Here is a 12,854-nt window from a genome sequence, read left to right as displayed (position 1 = left end):
GAGGGGCGCCGGCCACCTTGGGTGCTAGCGGCCCGCTCCGCGCGGGCGGACCGAGCTGCTTAGTTTAAGCAGAGGAGGGCTTACGATAAAGTCTAAGAAGAAAAGAAGGGGAAAGTTTGACCTTACTCATTTACAGCAGAGTTTTATTTTAACAAACATTGGACTCTTAAATCTTGTAAATTCCACATTGTTTCGCATGCAACATTTTCCACCGATCTCCCGTCATTTAGAATTTGATCAATAATTTAATTGTAGAACACAAAAACTTCATTAAAGTTTTCAACCCTACTGAATGTGCATCTGAGGTTTCCAGAGACCCAGACAAGACACCAGGGGCAGTATGGAGACACACGTGGGTGAGGAGGCACTGGCCTGGCCCCTGTTCCTGAGGTCAGGACAGCAGCCGAGGGCCCGACCACGGAGTCCTGGGCGGAGAGGGCCTGGGCTGTGACCGTGGGGTGCTGAAGAGTGACCTTGGCCATGAGGAGTTGGCTATTCCGCTAGGACTCTTCACAGTGGACCCAGCCCACAGGAAGGGCGACGGAGGGCCTGGGGCCAGGCAGCTGGTCTGTCGGTGCTGGTGGCGAGGTCACATGATCATAGGCAACGTCCAGACAGGTGCGCAGATGCCCCCCAGGGTGCTTTGAGCTCGGGCCCCATCACTTCCTCTGGACGGGGGGTTTCAGAGCAACCTTTGGGGCAACAACTCCCTTGGAAAAGGAAGAAAGAACTGACATTAAAAACCATCTGCTACAAAGAGCACAACTGAATCTAATTTCTGTTTACTTTTCTTAAAATTTGGATCCTCAGTTCATCCAACGACATGACTGTGCTCAGAGCTCAGAGCCGAGTGGACACAGCCCGGGTATTAACAGCTGATGCTTTATGAAGAATAGACTTCTGTACTTACACTAGTGGAGAAAAAGACACAGTAACAGCTGGAAGAAGCGGCCAGCACTGAAAAGTCCTCTGACAGAGTAGAGGGTGGATGTTACATCCTCTCAGGGCTGTGCCCCAGGCAGCCAGCTGGGCACTGCCCTGTGTGTGAGGGCCTCACCTGAGTGGGTCCAAGCTGGGCCCCTCCGGCCCTGGGCTTGATGGGTGGCATCGGTGGAGTGCAGGTTGGCTTGACGACCTGGAAGGAGGCAGACACAGCTGATAGCCAGCTGGGCCAGGGCGCCAGCTTCCCAGCACCTTCTAGAAAGTTCCCTGGGTGCTCTGCTCTGCTCCAGACCGGCCTGCATGTTTCTCTTCGCTGAGCTCTCTACAGAAAAGTGCCCCCAACCCCCCCCACACACAGCTGCCACTGCCCCGAATGAAACCCAGATGTGTCAGGGCCCCCATTCCTGGGCCCATCGGCTTATCTCACTGCCCTGCCCTCTTCCCTCAACTCCCCCCTCCCCCCTCCCCCAACATGACCCAGGAAAAGCTCTTAAATTGCCAGAATGGGGGTCTTCGGAAGCTCTAAAGCAAAGGTCACACAGCTGCCACTGCCCCGAATGAAACCCAGATGTGTCAGGGCCCCCATTCCTGGGCCCATCGGCTTATCTCACTGCCCTGCCCTCTTCCCTCAACTCCCCCCTCCCTCTTCCCCCAACATGACCCAGGAAAAGCTCTTAAATTGCCAGAATGGGGGTCTTCGGAAGCTCTAAAGCAAAGGATCCACTACTAGAATTTGCATTTGTTTGCATCTCAGCTTTCCTGGGGCCAGGGCTGGAGTGGAGACGGAAGGCCCCCAGCAGGGGCCCTGCTCAGCCCAGGCAGCTCATTCCAGCGCCAGAGGGACAGGGTGGGCCCCGCACACCAAGAAGGTCCCTGCTGAGCAGACGGGCAGAAGTCGCCTGCACTCTTCTCCCCCAGCACAATTCCCTGGCTGCCACCAGTTCCGTGGCCAGAAATCTCTCTGCCCACCCCCTTCCCTGTCTGGCCTGTCAAAACCCCTCCTAAGACTTTTTTACGGACTATTTTTGTAACTTCATTGTAACTCTAAAATTAATTCAAAATAAAAAGCAAAAAGTAGAGAATCTCCGTTAAGCAAACGCCACAGTAATGGTTGTGGTAGGTGAGATCCACCCACAGAAGCACCGTGGGTCACTTTAGGAAGTAACCAGCCGGGCATTGCTCCAAGTATCCCCACGACATTAACCGCTAAGGGAAGACGGGCCCTACTGAGATTTAGAGCCCTGCAGACACCACTGCAACCAAGTGATGACTCCACACCGGCCGGCAGACAGGCTGCCGCGGGCCCCCCAGGCTCCTGGTGGGCGGAGAGAGGAGCCTGGGTCTCCCTGACTCACAATTCGCCAGAGCAGGTGACCTCCCCGCCTGCCAGGCGGTGCGTGTGCCTGTCCAGAGGTGCGCAGGACCCTCGGCAGTACCCACGGGGCTCCCAGCAAAGAAGGGGACCCGCCAGGGCCAGACCTCAGGACAGGCGGGAGGGCCTCCCGAGTGAGCCCAAAGGCAGGGGGCTTGCTGGGGCGGCAGTGACTCACATTTGGGAGAGACCCTTCCCAAACCCCTGAAGCCTCAAACCAAAGGGAGCACAACGATGGAGCCCACAGCCGCACACACCCCTGTGCCCCTCCCCCGGGGGTCCTCTCACCTGCTTGGCCTTCAGCCCCGGGAGGGGCTTGGTGGGAGGAGCAGGTCTGAGCTGCTGGGAGGGGAGGAGAGGTCAGGACCCCAGTTCCCCTGGGTTCAGTTCATGTCGGCCCCTAAGGGTGCAGTGGCCACCACCCGAGGGTCCCTGGCCCACCAAAGCCAGCCCCAGATCCTCCGCCTCCCAGGATCTGCTCTATGCCACCTCGACGGCCACTCTGCCAGCCCCCCACTCACCTGGCCTGGGACCTGCTGGGTATACACAGGAACTGGGGACGGTGGGCTGGACATAGCGGCTGGAGGCTGCAGGAAGCCGGCCGTGAGCCTGGGTCTCAGGGCAGCCACCTCCAGGGAGCCCTGGCTTCGGAGCTGCCCCCACCCAGATGAGGACCCAAGGTTCCGGCCCCTCCCAGAGTGGGAAGAACACAGGCCCGTGTGTGCACAGGGGGCACCATCCTGTCCCACCACTGGGCAGGGCCCTGAGTTATGCTCCCTTCCCACAGCCCTGGGGACGCACAGAGGTGCTGCATGGCAGCAAGGGTGTCTGGGCCTCAAAACCGCCCCGAGGTGGACTTTGCAGAGGCCTCGAGCCTCAGATTCAATTCTGTCATCAGTTCCTGCGGGTCCTCAGACCACTTGTCCTAAAGCCTCGTTTTGCCTCTAAATGGCGGTCGTGGTAGCCACTCTAAGCCCCTGGGTACTGCATCCTGGCCTGAGCTTTGGGGGTGGCCTGGTGAACCCGTTGGGGATGCCTGGTGCTTACAGCAGGAGGTGGCCACTTAGGGGTCACTGCGGAAGCCGTGGGTTTGGGTGGCTGGCTGGGGTGGGAGGAAAGGCCCGGCTCTGGGGGCCCCCTGGTGGGAGCCGGGGCCCTGCCCTTCACCGGTGTCCTGTGCCCCTCGTGGAACAGGGGGTTGGAGAGCCCCATGGCCGTCTTGGGCGCCACATTCCTGGGGAGAAATAAGATGGGTCAGTGCTTTCTGGCCTCAGGATTCAGCCCAGGGACTGGGGGCTCCTGGGCATGGGAACCCTGGCCTGGCCAGAGGCCCACTCAGCTGCAGCTGCCCGTCGGGGTGCGCCAGTGACAGCCGCGCGCAGAGGGAGAGGCAGCCTCACGTGTCCTGGCCCTATTGGCTCTGGGGTCCAGGTGGGCCCGCAGGAGGTACTTGGAGACCACTGGGCAAGTGTGTCCTGCTGCGGCCAGCGTGGGGGTCGAGGTCCCCCCAGAGTGGGCACCGGGGACGCCCAGAGCCCAGGGCAGACTCAGAGCGCACTGTCCACCGAGGGCAGTGGGGTGCAAGGGGGAGACGGGGTCCTCTCTGAGTTTCCACATCACCAACCTGTCACCATGACCCACACCTGCTCCCGTGTCAGTGAAGGCAGGGGGCCCAGAGCGCGTTCTCCCCCTCCAGCAGTGCCAGCAGGCGACCCGCTCTGCGCACACACGCTGACGCCCTGCAAGCCCAGAGCTCGCTCACCTCCTTCGGACGGGGCGCCGGGCTTTGCGGTAGATGACCACGCCTGCCAGGGTCAGCGCCACAGGCACCAGGAGCGCCACAGGCACCAGCACGCCCACCAGGAGGCTCCGGGATGCTGTGGGGACACAGGAGGCCAGGTGCCACCAGGGCCGGATGTGCCTCGAGGCAGCAGGGGCTGGGAGGGCCCGCGGGCAGCTTAGCGCATGTCCAGGCCAGCCTGGGGCCAAGGAGGGGCCTGAGGAAGGCGCCCCCTCCTTGGCCACGCCAACAGCCCTGAGCCCTGGGCCCCCTGCAAAGGCCAGGGCCGCCTGAGGACCTTGGCCCTGAGAACCGGTACATGACGCCAGCACTCTGGGCTCTCAGGGGACCAGCTGGAGGGCTTGGTGGTGGGCAGCCCCAGGCCCTCAGTGATGTGGGTGCGGCCAGGCCAGGCCCTGTAGGCCTGACCGCTGGGGAGGAAGACACTTGTGGGGGTGGGAGGCCCCGAGGTTCCCGGGCCCAGGACGGGGCTGAGCACCCAGCAAGGAGCTGGTGCTGTCCCTCGTTGCCCCTGCAGCCCTCCCTCTGGGACGGGCCCCCCTTCTCCTGTAGGGCCGAGGTGGGGACTCGGGATCCTGGGGTCCGGATGCCGGGGGCTGCAAGGCCACATCTTCAACATGCCCCTCACGGTTTAGGGGCACATGGCCTCCTTCTCAGCCCCTCCCAGGTGGCCTGAGAAAAGGCAGGACCCGCAGCCAGATCCCCCTGGGCTTGTGAAGGTGTGTGAAGGCGCAGGGCGGGGCGGGCCCTGCCTACCTGTGCGCACAGTAGGCAGCAGGTCTGCGCAGTAGGGCGGGGCCCAGCCCGGGTGGCAGTGGCACTGGTCCTTGTGGTTGCACACCTGGGGGACGACCAAGACATCAGGGTCTCCAGACCCCCACCTGCCGCACCGCCCAGTGCCCACTGAGGCGCCGTCTGCTCTGCTGGGGCCCCTACTGACAGAGGACAAGCTAGGGGTCCAGGACTGCCACCACCCAGGTTTTGTCAGATGTGCTGACGGCAGCAGCCCCTCTCCGGGTGAGGGAGGATGGCTCTGATGGGACGCTGTGGACTTTCTGAGCAAAGCAGGCATCGCCGCAGGACAACTTTGGGGCAGGCTGTCCTCCTGAGATGGGGACATGGGAGGGCACTGCCCCAGGCCCCCCGGTTTCAAGCCCTCAGAGCTCTGACCTCCCCAGCGTCACAGCACAGGTTACTAAGAGCTCAGAATAGGACACTTCACATCAGACTGGCCTGGCCCACGTGTCCACCAGCACTGTGACTAACCTGGGCTTCCGTGTCTACATGGGACGCCCAGATCCCTGTCAGTTCCAGCCTCAGGAGGCCTCAGCAGGCTCCTGGCACAGTCCCAGGGCACCAGCCTCTGCCCTCTGTTTGTCTGGGCTATCCTCAGCACAGCCTGAGCATCTTTCAAGCCCAAAGGGCTGGTGGCAGGCCATCCCCTGGGCCCACGTACCCCACGGTTGCTACACCGGGCAGAGCAGTTTCTGGATCTGTAGACACGGAGGTCCTGGCAGAAGCCTTTCCAGCAAACCTGGAGGGCAGTGGGGGTCTCCGTAGGCAGCCAGTCTAGACCCCTGCTTGAAGCACCCCAGCTCTCCACCATCAACCAGAGCGGACCCAAAACCTGTGTCTGGGCTTCGGAGGGGCAGGCCACAGCCTTCACACCCCCGGTGGCCTCGCCCGCAGCCCATCTGCTGGCCGGCCTTGGCCACGAGGAGAGGCACTGCCCGGCCAGCCTTCTGCTGCCACCAGGGCCACAGAGGACTGGCCCCGCCCATCCCCAGAGGGCTTGCAGGACAAATAGTCTTCAAACCCATTAACTGAGAAGGGTCTTCTCCCGCACCCCCCATGCGCCTCCCGAGTTTCTCCCCAGAACAGAGCCCTCCTCCAGCCGCCACCGCCCTGCTCTGGGCCCCAGCAGCTCGCCCTGGGTCCAGCAGCCCAACCGAGAGGCGCGTCCGGCCCACCTGCTCCTCGCCACACTTGGTGCCTTCCGGCACTGGCTCGTACGCGCTGCTGCTGTCCTGGACGAGAGCCTGGCAAGCACCCGAGGAGGAGGTGAGGGTGCAGGAACTCCGCTCCGGGGGCTTCTGCCCGCCCTCACAGAACAGAGTGCCACACCTGTTGACCCTGAGGACAGAGGGACGTGCGTGGAGCCAGCTCCGCGGGGACCCCTGCGCGGGGCTCACAACCGTGCTCAGCGCGCCAGGAGCAGTGGGCGCGGCCCCCGGGGAGGCTCCTGACTCAGCTCCCAGCCGCGACGACCCACTCTCCCAAAGGGCAGCACGCTCTGGCCTGGGGGTCCTGCAGGGCTCCTGACTCAGCTCCCAGCCGCGACGACCCACTCTCCCAAAGGGCAGCACGCTCTGGCCTGGGGGTCCTGCAGGGCTCCTGACTCAGCTCCCAGCCGCGACGACCCACTCTCCCAAAGGGCAGCACGCTCTGGCCTGGGGGTCCTGCAGGGCCAGGTAGGCCCCCGGAGAGGCTCCTGACTCAGCTCCCAGCCACAATGACCCACTCTCCCAAAGGGCAGCACGCTCTGGCCTGGGGCTCCTGCAGGGCTCCTGACTCAGCTCCCGGACTCCTTTGTGCAGAGGACTCTCTTGGTGGAAACATTCCGTGCCCTGGACCCAGGGGAGTCGGGCCACGGGTGGACGCTCACCTGCCAAAGTCCAGGGGTATCCCGCGCTTGCAGCCTGTGGAGATGCTGTAGCTGTAGCACGTCTCCATGGCAACCCGAGCGCCTGCGGGGCAGGAGTAGGTCAGCGCTCGACTCAGGACCAGCAGCCACCCTGGCAGGCCTGAGGGGCCCATGACCGGGGCCCATGCCCGCCTCACCTGGCCCCCACAAGTCCCGGCACCTCTGGGCCACCGTGGGGCAGGCCCCGTTGTAGCAGTAGCCCCCCGGGCAGGGCGTGCCGTTCTCCCAGAAGGCGTCCTCGGGACACATGGGCTGCCGGCCATCACAGTACTCCCCGAGGTCACACTGGTCCTTTGCAGGGCGGCACGGCTCTCCGGCCAGCTTCACCTGGTTCAGCAGAGCCGAGCTCACCCAGGGAACAGGAGGCCCCTGAACACACACGCCTGCTGCTGTGCCCCAGAACCCCAGGCTCACCCTGCACTCGTGGCAGCAGCTGCCGTGGGCACACTCAGCCCCCTTGGCCAGCAGGCAGGTGCTGGCATTGCAGCAGCGGTTCTGACAGTCCTGGGGGCGGGGGCAACAGCGAAGGTCTGAGCGGGCTGCACGCTGGGCTGGCCCCAGGCCCTTCCCTCGGGTGGTCTGGTCACTCCCCCTCATGAGCCCTGCCAGTCGTTTTGGTGCCAGAGGACAGGAGGTGTCGCTGTGCGTGCGCAGGGCGCCCGAGGGTCAGGAACGGTCGCCCCAGCCTGTGGATGGGGACCGGCCCCCCATGTGGGCAGCAGGCAGAAAGCAGAGGGTGGTGGCGGGGCCTGGCCCTGTACCTGGGGGGCGCCGCAGTCGCACTGCTCCCCACGCTCCAGGAACCCGTTCCCACACACGGGGCCGCCCACCAGCCGGTCGGGGTCCGGGGCGTCCACCAGGCAGGCCGTCCGGGGCTTCTCCACGAACGTCTCCATGTCAGCCCGGCTGCAGTGGCTGAACTTTTTGGGGAAGTTGGAGCTGCAGGGAGGGGAGTCCCTGTCATCAGAAGGGTGGGGGGGGGCGGCCAGCCGCCCGTGCCCTGGGACACCCCTGCTGGGCGGGAGGCCCTCGGGCGGGCTGGCTGGGGCCAAGCCTCACCTGATGCTGGCCGCCATCACGCAGCCGCCGCCGTCCTGCGGCACCGGGCAGTAGCAGTCCTGGATGTTCTCGTCGTGGTTCATGCCCAGGTTGTGGCCCATCTCGTGGGCCATGGTGCTCGCCACGCCGATGGGGTTCGGGCTGTGGTCCTACAGGAGGGGCCATGCTGGCTGGGGTCACTCTGGTGGCCAGTCCCCCGCCCGCCCCCAGCAGGCTGAGGGGCTCAGCGGTGCCTCCTGCCAACATCACTTCTTCAAACCTAAAGCGTCAGTGCATCCTTCGGAAGAGGCAGCTGCTCAGGTGTCCAGCAGGTGGACCTGAGTCCTAAGGCACCCCCTCGCAGGCCCCAGCTCAAGCTCCGATCCCCACTCCCTTCCCCCCCCCCACCCCCAGTGGCCAGCTCCAGCCTCTGTCCAGCAAACCCAGCTGGATCCCCCGCACCTGGTTCACAGCCCCCGAGTCCTGGGAGCACATGGCGGACACCTTGGCCAGTCCCACGGTGGTCCCTGCGAAGTCGACCCCGCTGGGAAAGAGAGCAGTGTCTGCACGTGGCCACCTCGGAACCCGCCTCCCCTGGGCCTCCCTCGTCCTGGCGACAGCGTGGCCTCCGCCCACTCACGTGACGAACTGCGCGTTGTCGTGCAGGTGCCGCCCCGCCAGGTCTTGCACCCGCCAGGACAGGAAGTTGTTCAGTGTGGTGTCGGCCTGGGTGCTGACGTGAATCTTGTCACCACCGTTCCACATCTCCAGGCCCACGAGCACCACGCGGAAATTGAGCTCCTGATAAAGCTGCCAGAGGGCAGGGAGCCCCGAGGGTCAGGTTCCAATGGTGAGGCCAGCCAAGGGCCAGAGGTCCCCCCAGCGTCCGCTGCGATGGGACAGGTCACGAGGGCTGGGGCAGAGTCCTAGCCCCCCATCACCTGGCGGATGGTTCTACTGGCAGCCGGGCGCCCCCCATGGCCAGCCCTCTCCTCCTCTCCAGGTGCCCCAACAGGCCTCTACAGCCAGGGTTTCTGTTGGGCTGGGTGTGTGCTGCCGCGGGGTCCCGGCAGCCCCTGCTGAGAGGAAGCCCCCAGAGCGAAGCGGCCCCCACCTTGTCCACGTGGTTGACCACCTCCAGCACCCGCTGGCGCACAGCCTCTCTGCTCCCCAACCGCTGGAACTGGAGGACAGTAGACCCTCAGCTGCAGCCTGTAGGCCCACCTGCACCCACACCACCCCCCGCCCCCGCCCCCGGTACCTCTGTGCTGTCCGTGACCACGAACAGCTCCACGTAGCGGGTCTCTCGGGGCACTGGCCAGTTCTGAGGAGTGGGGACAAGAAGCCGGTCAGCCACCCAGCCACAGCCCGCCTGTCCTCAGCCCGTCTGCGCACACGGAGCATCTCCAGGCCCCGGAGCTGGCCCCACAGCGCTGGGGGAGCCTTGGTGGGAGCTGGGGGGGGCTCTGGCGCAGACTAAGGAGCTGGCTCTGCAGCCAGCGCGCAGCCAGGCCCAGGCCCACCCCAGCCACGGGGGCGGCAGGCAGCACCCCCGCTTCGCGGGGCATTCAGGAGTCTGGGGATGCACGGGGCCAAGTGGACGCGGAAGCAGCGGGCAGGGCCTCCCCTCACCCGGGGCCTGAGGGCCGCCGAGACCCGCGGCCCCAGGATGGTCTCCAGGCTGCTGTCGTTGACCCCGCAGGTGCTGGCCTTCTGCTGCAGGTGCTGTGCCTGGTACAGTGCGTGTTGCCCCTCTTCCCCGCCCCCATCCAGGGGCTCGATCAGGTGGATGGTGGAGCCGGCCTGGAAGAAGCCCCTGAGGCAGAGCGAAGCCCATGGCTCTGAGTTAGCGAGGTACCCCAGGGCAGCAGGTGCCCCCAGCCCACCCCTCCCTTCTTGGCCTCAGTTCACTTCGCTGGAGAGTGAGACAGTGCTGGGCCCTGACGTCCTGACGCACCCCGCCTGGTCGGCAGCACCCACCTGAGGCCGGCACAGGTGCTGAGGCTGACAGCGGAGCCCTGGTGCCCCTCCACGTTGCCCTGGTAGAAGCAGTGGTCCTGCGGGAGGAGGGTGTGAGGGCTCCGCTGCCAGTGCCCGCGCTCCCTGCACCGCCACTGCCGGCCTTGGGTGGGGGGGGTCACTCGGGGGGCCATACCTGCCTCGGCAGCTGCTCTGTCACCTGGGAGCCATTGGCAGCCGTGTAGGTCTCCACGTAGCCCGAGCCCACCAGGTCCCTGGAAAAGAGCCCCCGTGATGCTCTGGGCCCCGCCTGCCTGCCCCAGAAGCCACCTCTGGTGTGGAGGAGAGGCTGGGCCAGGGAGCTGTATGCCCAGGACACAGGTGTGCCGGGGGCAGGGGTGGGAGCAGGCTGCAGGCTTAGGCCCCTGCTCACCTGTTCTTCCGAAGGTGCAGGGTGAAGGTGTGCCCTCGGGCCCCCAGGATGTAGCTCACACTCTCCGGGTACAGGCCCTGAGCCGGGAGAAAAGGAAGGGGTCCAGAGAGAGGGGTCCGGCCACGCCCACCTCAAACCTGGGGGTGGGTAGCACAGGGCCAGTAGGGGGAGGTGGGGCCTCGGGTCAAACCGGAGGCAGTGGGCAGGTGGGGAGCTCCACCCAGAACCGCCTCGGGTGCCTCAGGCCTCGGTGGTTTCCTCACAAGTCCACACGGGGAGAAGAAGAATGCCCCTTACCGGGAAGCAAGGGGAGGGGGGACACAGCCCCTGACAGGCAGCCTTAGAACCCAGGCGGCAGAGGTGACCCGCCCCTGCGAGGCCCCGCCCCTTCCAGCCCAGGGCCCGACTGGAGGGGCGCCCCCAGCCGCAGCTGACCCCTAGGACACCGTGCGCTGTGCCCGCACCCTGAGGTCAGGACGGGGCTGTCCTCGACACACACACTTGGGCACGTGCAGGCGCACACGCTTCAGGTCTCAGGAGTGCCCCCAGGTGCCCCAGGGAGTCTCAGCCCAGCCCCAAATGCCCGAGAGGCGTTAAGCTAGCGCCCTGCTGAGCCATCCCCTCCAGTCTTGGAGGAGTCTGACTAATCGCTGGAGTGAAACTGGGGAGTGGCCGCGGCCGGCGGAGCTCCTGAAAGGAAGACAGGGAGGCCCGGCCGGCACCCCCCACCCCGAGGCGGGGCGGCTGTGGCCCTGCCCAAGGGTGGGCAGGACACGGAAGAATAAGGTGAGGCCCCGGTGGGGGGGGCGGGGAGGAGAAAGGCAGCCCAGGTAGGCTGTGAACTCCCCAGGGGCCTGCCCTGGCCCTCAGCCCCAAAGGCGGCCCCTCACAGCTCGCTGGGCACACGGGGAGCTATCACCCTGCTCACAGACAGAAATGGGCTCTGAGGGGCCAGGGAGGGACCCCCAGGCCAGCCTCCTGCCCAGGCTTACCAAGTGGGAGGGCAGGGCTCGGCGGGTGCGGGGTGCTGGCAGGCGCCGGGGCCTCACCACCTCATACTGCTCCACGTGGGGCAGGGTGGCCCTGGGGACGACCTCTGCAGGAGAGGGGGGTCAGCAGGCGCACAGGGCACCCTCCCGCCCTGGGGGTCCCTTCCCAGCCTGCTGTGTACCGGCACCTCCTCCTGGGGAATCGCCCGGCAGCGTGGGGACCGCAGACTCTGAGCCCAGGCTGCCCAGCCCAAGTGGGGTCCTGCGGCCCTGGGTGGGGTCGGGCAGACTTGCGCCTGGCAGTGCACGGAGACCCCACCCAGCGCCTGCCCTTCCAGGGGCCCACCAGGCTGCCTCCCAGACCCTGGGGTGACCCGGATGCCCCCTCCCCCTCAGAAGCAGGACATCGGGGGGTGGGGGGGGCAGGTCGGCCCGTCCAGCACTTAGAGCTGACATTTTTCATCCCAACTAATCACGTGACCGCATCTAACAGGGAACTGGCAGCCCTGTTCCGCAGGGTTCACCCAGCCCAGATCTAGAAGCTGCCCCCTATCCAGCAACAGACAGCAGGGACCCAGCCCAGGCCCAGAGGTGGAGACCTACTCCCCAGGTGACTCTTTTCTCCTTCTTTCAAGGTGTTAATGGCTGTGTCTCCGTAAACGGCTCTCTGGCAAACCTCCCGGAGTGAAGGCCGCGCAGAGGGCCTGCCCTGTAAGCGCCCTCCCCCCCGAACCCCAGGAGGCTCTCAGGAGCTAGGGTGGGGGCCAAGGCCAGCAGCACAGTCAGTCCCCCCAGAGAAGAGGCAGGTCTCCATGTGGCAAAACAACCCCCTGGGGTGCCCCCAACCCCTCGGCTCCAGGCCACTGCTCCTCGGTCCTCCCCTCCCTGCCAAGCTGGGGGTTCCCCGTGGAGGTGGGCAATCCTCCCGAAGCCCCGGAATGGAGCCGAAGCAGCCAGGTCCTCCACCCTGTTCTGTCCCAGCCGGTCCCCACCTCCAGCGCAGAAAACGCCCAGGTGGCCGTTTCCCCACGCACTTCCCTTTTGAAGTTTCCGTGTGTGCACCGCCCAGGGCCTCCCCACCGACTGGCCACCTGTGCGCCGCCGAATCCCAGAGACCAGCCCAGAGCCCCGCGCAGGGAGCAGGGGGCCAGGCGACCGGACCAGCCAGAGCCAGACGCCCAGCACTCACTCACCCTGTAGCCACAGCGCAGGAAGCAGCAGGAGCCCGAGGCCGTGCATGGCGGGCGGTGCGGGCGGGGTCCGGATCCGAACCCACGGTTCTGGGGGGCCGGGGAGGAGGTGCTCCGTGCTCAGGCTGGCTCTGGTCCTGCCCTCGCCTCTGAGGCTCGTGCCCTCGCGCCCCGCCCTGCCCCAGTGACCAGCCCCCTGCCCGCGGCCAATCAGCCCCTCGGGGCCAGGAAGGGCTGGGCCTGGGCACCTGAGGGCGCGGTCCCGCCCCCACCCCGCCTCCCCGGTCTCCTTCTTGTCCCCTGGGGCTCCTGGACAGTGTCCCGTATCCAGTGTTCAGCACACAGTTTTGTCAACGTGGACTGAATTAAGCAGGGCAGGTGGACAGACTAACCTGGGCCACTCCTGCAATTGCATCCCCCACGCAG

At 65.7% G+C, this 12,854-nt stretch overlaps 1 protein-coding gene across 11 annotated transcripts; it reads right to left on the bottom strand.

Annotated features, from left to right (window-relative positions):
- Window positions 1-115: 115 nt before the first annotated feature.
- ADAM8 (ADAM metallopeptidase domain 8) lies at window positions 116-12,593 on the bottom strand. 11 transcript variants are annotated; one of them, XR_003005575.1, is made up of 24 exons: window positions 12,432-12,592; window positions 11,242-11,345; window positions 10,250-10,326; window positions 10,013-10,091; window positions 9,838-9,914; window positions 9,490-9,673; window positions 9,119-9,181; window positions 8,972-9,040; window positions 8,498-8,667; window positions 8,320-8,401; window positions 7,879-8,027; window positions 7,581-7,758; window positions 7,234-7,323; window positions 6,957-7,146; window positions 6,781-6,862; window positions 6,086-6,248; window positions 5,572-5,649; window positions 4,872-4,956; window positions 4,077-4,191; window positions 3,362-3,548; window positions 2,836-2,901; window positions 2,603-2,656; window positions 911-1,135; window positions 116-710 (listed from the first exon to the last, which is right to left on the bottom strand). XR_003005575.1 is itself a non-coding variant. In XM_024762040.1 (24 exons), exons 1-24 carry the CDS (start codon window positions 12,475-12,477, stop codon window positions 660-662), a joined length of 2,517 nt encoding a protein of 838 aa, XP_024617808.1. In that variant the 5' UTR covers window positions 12,478-12,592; the 3' UTR covers window positions 116-659. The 11 variants fall into 11 exon arrangements, 10 of the variants coding, with proteins under 10 accessions (XP_024617808.1, XP_024617816.1, XP_024617784.1 ...); XM_024762040.1 differs by having other exon boundaries at window positions 1,058-1,135; XM_024762048.1 differs by having other exon boundaries at window positions 1,058-1,135; window positions 2,603-2,653; window positions 12,432-12,591.
- Between the last annotated feature and the right edge of the window lie 261 nt (window positions 12,594-12,854).

Source organism: Neophocaena asiaeorientalis, unplaced genomic scaffold, assembly GCF_003031525.2.
Source record: "Neophocaena asiaeorientalis asiaeorientalis breed wild unplaced genomic scaffold, Neophocaena_asiaeorientalis_V1.1 scaffold356, whole genome shotgun sequence".
In the NCBI taxonomy this organism is placed as follows: Eukaryota; Metazoa; Chordata; class Mammalia; order Artiodactyla; family Phocoenidae; genus Neophocaena; species Neophocaena asiaeorientalis.
This window is presented reverse-complemented; position numbering and strand designations above follow the sequence as displayed.